The sequence below is a fragment of the Onychostruthus taczanowskii genome, unplaced genomic scaffold (genome assembly GCF_017590055.1).
Source record: "Onychostruthus taczanowskii isolate IOZ18803 unplaced genomic scaffold, ASM1759005v1 scaffold393, whole genome shotgun sequence".
NCBI lineage: Eukaryota > Metazoa > Chordata > Aves > Passeriformes > Passeridae > Onychostruthus > Onychostruthus taczanowskii.
Window position 1 is genome coordinate 1 of NW_024501382.1, and position 5,024 is coordinate 5,024.

General features: G+C 65.0%; 1 protein-coding gene across 3 annotated transcripts in view; it reads left to right on the plus strand.

Annotated features, from left to right (window-relative positions):
- The first annotated feature begins 9 nt into the window (after positions 1–9).
- LOC121340061 overlaps positions 10–5,024 on the plus strand; it is a 6,679-nt gene continuing 1,664 nt past the window's right edge. Inside the window, exons 1-2 of one of the 3 annotated variants that reach the window (XM_041412451.1) lie at positions 10–1,038; positions 4,130–4,375. In XM_041412451.1, the coding sequence (XP_041268385.1) occupies positions 367–1,038; positions 4,130–4,306 (849 nt within the window). In that variant the 5' untranslated portion in view covers positions 10–366 and the 3' untranslated portion in view covers positions 4,307–4,375. Of the gene's footprint in view, positions 1,039–4,129; positions 4,376–5,024 lie in introns of those variants that run through there. The other 2 variants (XM_041412453.1, XM_041412454.1) reach the window with 2 other exon arrangements.

Genomic DNA, 5,024 nt, shown 5'->3' on the forward strand with positions numbered 1-5,024 from the left:
CTGGGGGGACTGGGGCGGAACTGGGGGGAACTGGGAGGACGCTTCGGGCACTGACAGGGGGTCCCAGGTGCTCTGGGGGGTCCCATCGCTGGTTTTGGGGTTCCCCACTTTGGGGGGCGCTCTCAGGCGTTTCTGGGGGGTTCCCATCACTGTTTTTGGGGTTCCCGCGGCTGTTTTCGGGCTTCCCATCACTGTTTCGGGGTGCCAGGTTCCGGGGTGCTCTCGGCTGTATTTTTGGGGTTCCCATGGGTATTTTTGGGGTTCCCGTGGCTGTTTTCGGGCTTCCCATCGCTGTTTCGGGGTGCCAGGTTTCGGGGTGCTCTCGGCTGTACTTTTGGGGTTCCCACGGCTGTTTTCGGGGTTCCCATGGGTATTTTCGGGATTCCCGCGGGTATTTTCGGGGTTCCTGTGGCTGTTTTCGGGGTTCCCATGGCTGTTTCGGGGTGCCAGGTTCCAGGGTGCTCTCGGCTGTATTTTCGGGGTTCCCGTGGCTGTTTTCGGGGTTCCCATGGGTATTTTCGCGGTGCCAGGTTCCGGGATGCTCTCAGCTGTACTTTTGGGGTTCCCACGGGTATTTTTGGGGTTCCCAAGGCTGTTTTCAGGGTTCCCAAGGCAGTTTTCGGGGTTCCCAAGGGTATTTTCGGGGTTCCCATCCCTGTTTCGGGGTGCCAGGTTCCGGAGTGCTCTCGGCTGTATTTTCGGGGTTCCCGTGGCTGTTTTCGGGGTTCCCGCGGGTATTTTCGGGGTTCCCACGGCTGTTTTCGGGGTTCCCATCCCTGTTTCGGGGTTCCCGCGGGTATTTTCGGGGTTCCCATCCCTGTTTTCGGGGTTCCCGCGGGTATTTTCGGGGTTCCCATCCCTGTTTCGGGGTTCCCACGGCTGTTTCGGGGTGCCAGGTTCCGGGGTGCCCCCCAGGACGAGCTCCTGGCCGTGGGGCCCTCGCGGCTGCAGCGGCTCCGGCGCCGCTCGGGCTCCGAGAGCCGGAGCTGGAGCTACAGCGAGCTGCGGCGGTGGGACGTGAACTGGGACAGCGGGGAGGTACTGGGGGGACTGGGATGGGAACTGGGACAGCGGGGAGGTACTGGGGGGACTGGGATGGGAACTGGGACAGCGGGGAGGTACTGGGGGGACTGGGATGGGAACTGGGACAGCGGGGAGGTACTGGGGGGACTGGGATGGGAACTGGGACAGCGGGGAGGTACTGGGGGGACTGGGATGGGAACTGGGACAGCGGGGAGGTACTGGGGGGACTGGGATGGGAACTGGGACAGCGGGGAGGTACTGGGGGGACTGGGATGGGAACTGGGACAGCGGGGAGGTACTGGGGGGACTGGGATGGGAACTGGGACAGCGGGGAGGTACTGGGGGGACTGGGATGGGAACTGGGACAGCGGGGAGGTACTGGGGGGACTGGGATGGGAACTGGGACAGCGGGGAGGTACTGGGGGGACTGGGATGGGAACTGGGACAGCGGGGAGGTACTGGGGGGACTGGGATGGGAACTGGGACAGCGGGGAGGTACTGGGGGGACTGGGATGGGAACTGGGACAGCGGGGAGGTACTGGGGGGACTGGGATGGGAACTGGGACAGCGGGGAGGTACTGGGGGGACTGGGATGGGAACTGGGACAGCGGGGAGGTACTGGGGGGACTGGGATGGGAACTGGGACAGCGGGGAGGTACTGGGGGGACTGGGATGGGAACTGGGACAGCGGGGAGGTACTGGGGGGACTGGGATGGGAACTGGGACAGCGGGGAGGTACTGGGGGGACTGGGATGGGAACTGGGACAGCGGGGAGGTACTGGGGGGACTGGGATGGGAACTGGGACAGCGGGGAGGTACTGGGGGGACTGGGATGGGAACTGGGACAGCGGGGAGGTACTGGGGGGACTGGGATGGGAACTGGGACAGCGGGGAGGTACTGGGGGGACTGGGATGGGAACTGGGACAGCGGGGAGGTACTGGGGGGACTGGGATGGGAACTGGGACAGCGGGGAGGTACTGGGGGGACTGGGATGGGAACTGGGACAGCGGGGAGGTACTGGGGGGACTGGGATGGGAACTGGGACAGCGGGGAGGTACTGGGGGGACTGGGATGGGAACTGGGACAGCGGGGAGGTACTGGGGGGACTGGGATGGGAACTGGGACAGCGGGGAGGTACTGGGGGGACTGGGATGGGAACTGGGACAGCGGGGAGGTACTGGGGGGACTGGGATGGGAACTGGGACAGCGGGGAGGTACTGGGGGGACTGGGATGGGAACTGGGACAGCGGGGAGGTACTGGGGGGACTGGGATGGGAACTGGGACAGCGGGGAGGTACTGGGGGGACTGGGATGGGAACTGGGACAGCGGGGAGGTACTGGGGGGACTGGGATGGGAACTGGGACAGCGGGGAGGTACTGGGGGGACTGGGATGGGAACTGGGACAGCGGGGAGGTACTGGGGGGACTGGGATGGGAACTGGGACAGCGGGGAGGTACTGGGGGGACTGGGATGGGAACTGGGACAGCGGGGAGGTACTGGGGGGACTGGGATGGGAACTGGGACAGCGGGGAGGTACTGGGGGGACTGGGATGGGAACTGGGACAGCGGGGAGGTACTGGGGGGACTGGGATGGGAACTGGGACAGCGGGGAGGTACTGGGGGGACTGGGATGGGAACTGGGACAGCGGGGAGGTACTGGGGGGACTGGGATGGGAACTGGGACAGCGGGGAGGTACTGGGGGGACTGGGATGGGAACTGGGACAGCGGGGAGGTACTGGGGGGACTGGGATGGGAACTGGGACAGCGGGGAGGTACTGGGGGGACTGGGATGGGAACTGGGACAGCGGGGAGGTACTGGGGGGACTGGGATGGGAACTGGGACAGCGGGGAGGTACTGGGGGGACTGGGATGGGAACTGGGACAGCGGGGAGGTACTGGGGGGACTGGGATGGGAACTGGGACAGCGGGGAGGTACTGGGGGGACTGGGATGGGAACTGGGACAGCGGGGAGGTACTGGGGGGACTGGGATGGGAACTGGGACAGCGGGGAGGTACTGGGGGGACTGGGATGGGAACTGGGACAGCGGGGAGGTACTGGGGGGACTGGGATGGGAACTGGGACAGCGGGGAGGTACTGGGGGGACTGGGATGGGAACTGGGACAGCGGGGAGGTACTGGGGGGACTGGGATGGGAACTGGGACAGCGGGGAGGTACTGGGGGGACTGGGATGGACTGGAAATAGACTGGGGGGACTGGGATGGGAACTGGGACAGCGGGGAGGTACTGGGGGAACTGGGATGGACTGGGATGGACTGGGACGGGAACTGGGACAGCGGGGAGGTACTGGGGGAACTGGGATGGACTGGGATGGACTGGGACGGGAACTGGGACAGCGGGGAGGTACTGGGGGAACTGGGATGGACTGGGATGGACTGGGACGGGAACTGGGACAGCGGGGAGGTACTGGGGGAACTGGGATGGACTGGGATGGACTGGGACGGGAACTGGGACAGCGGGGAGGTACTGGGGGAACTGGGATGGACTGGGATGGACTGGGACGGGAACTGGGACAGCGGGGAGGGACTGGGGGGGCTGGGGGGACTGGGATGGACTGGGAATGGACTGGGGGGACTGGGACGTGAACTGGGACAGCAGGGGGGTACTGGAGGGTCTGGGAATGGGTTGGGAGGTACTGGGGGAAACTGGGAGCACTGGGAATGGACTGGGAATGGGCTGGGTCTTAACTGGGATGGACTGGGAGGCCCTGGGCAGCCCCGTTGGGATTTGGGGAGGGGTCTCACCCCGTTGGGGACTTGGGGACGGATTTCAGCCCTTCTGGTATTTTGGGGAGACGTCTCAGTCCCTCTGGGGATTTGGGGTCTCAGCCCGGTCGGATTTTGGGGAGGGGCCTCAGCCCTTCTGGTATTTTGGGGAGGGCTCTCAGCCCCTCCGGTATTTTGGGGAGGGGTCTCAGCCCGCAGGGGTTTTGGGGTTTCAGCCCCTCTGGGATTTTGGGGAGGGGTCTCATCCCGTTGGGATTTTGGGGTCTCACCCCTCTGGGATTTTGGGGAGGGCTCTCAGCCCCTCCGGTATTTTGGGGAGGGGTCTCAGCCCCTCCGGTATTTTGGGGAGGGGTCTCAGCCCGCTGCCCCCCAGGTGCGGCTGTGGCTCAGCGGTGACGTCATGCTGGGGCTGCGCGTGCTCTCGGCGCCCCCCCGCGTCCTGCACCAGTTCCTGGGGGGGTACCTGGCCCTGGGGGGGGCCCCCCGCGACCCCCGCGAGCTGCAGCGCCTCATGGAGGGGGGGTACGACCCCTGAGCCCCCCCCCGGCTGCTGTCCCTGTCCCCAAAGTGTCACCCCCCGCCCCAAATAAAGCTCAAGGCGCTCAGCGGGACCTCGGTGTTTGGGGGGGGGGCTTGGACCCCCAAAAATCCTCGTGGGGGGGGGCGAGGACCCCCAAAAATCTTCGTGGGAGGGGGCGTGGAGTCCTCAAATATTTGTGGGAGGGGGCTTGGACCCCCAAATCCTCGTGGGGGGGGGGCTTGGACCCCCAAAAATCCTCGTGGGAGGAGCTCAGAGCACCCAAATATTTGTGGGAGGGGTTTGGATACCCCCAAATCCTCTTGGGAGAGCTCAGAGCACCCAAATATTTGTGGGAGGGGTTTGGATACCCCCAAATCTTTGTGGGAGGGGTCTCAGACAACCCAAGGTTTTTGTGGGAGGGGCTTGGACCCCCCCCAAATCCTCATTTGAGGGGCTCAGACCCCACCCCCACCCCAAATTCTTATGGGAAATGTTTGGAGCCCCCCAAATCCTTGTGGGAGGAGTTTGGACCCCCCCAAAACTTTGTGGGAGGGGTCTCAGCCTCCCCCCAATCCCACCCACGGGGGTCCCACTCTGTCCTCGTGGGAGGAGCTCTCATGCAGTGGGACCCCAAATCCCCCCCAAACCCCCCTAAAATGCCCCAAGCCCCCCCCAAAAATGCCCCAAATCCCCTCAAACCCCCCCCTAAAATGCCCACTGGGGGTGACTGGGG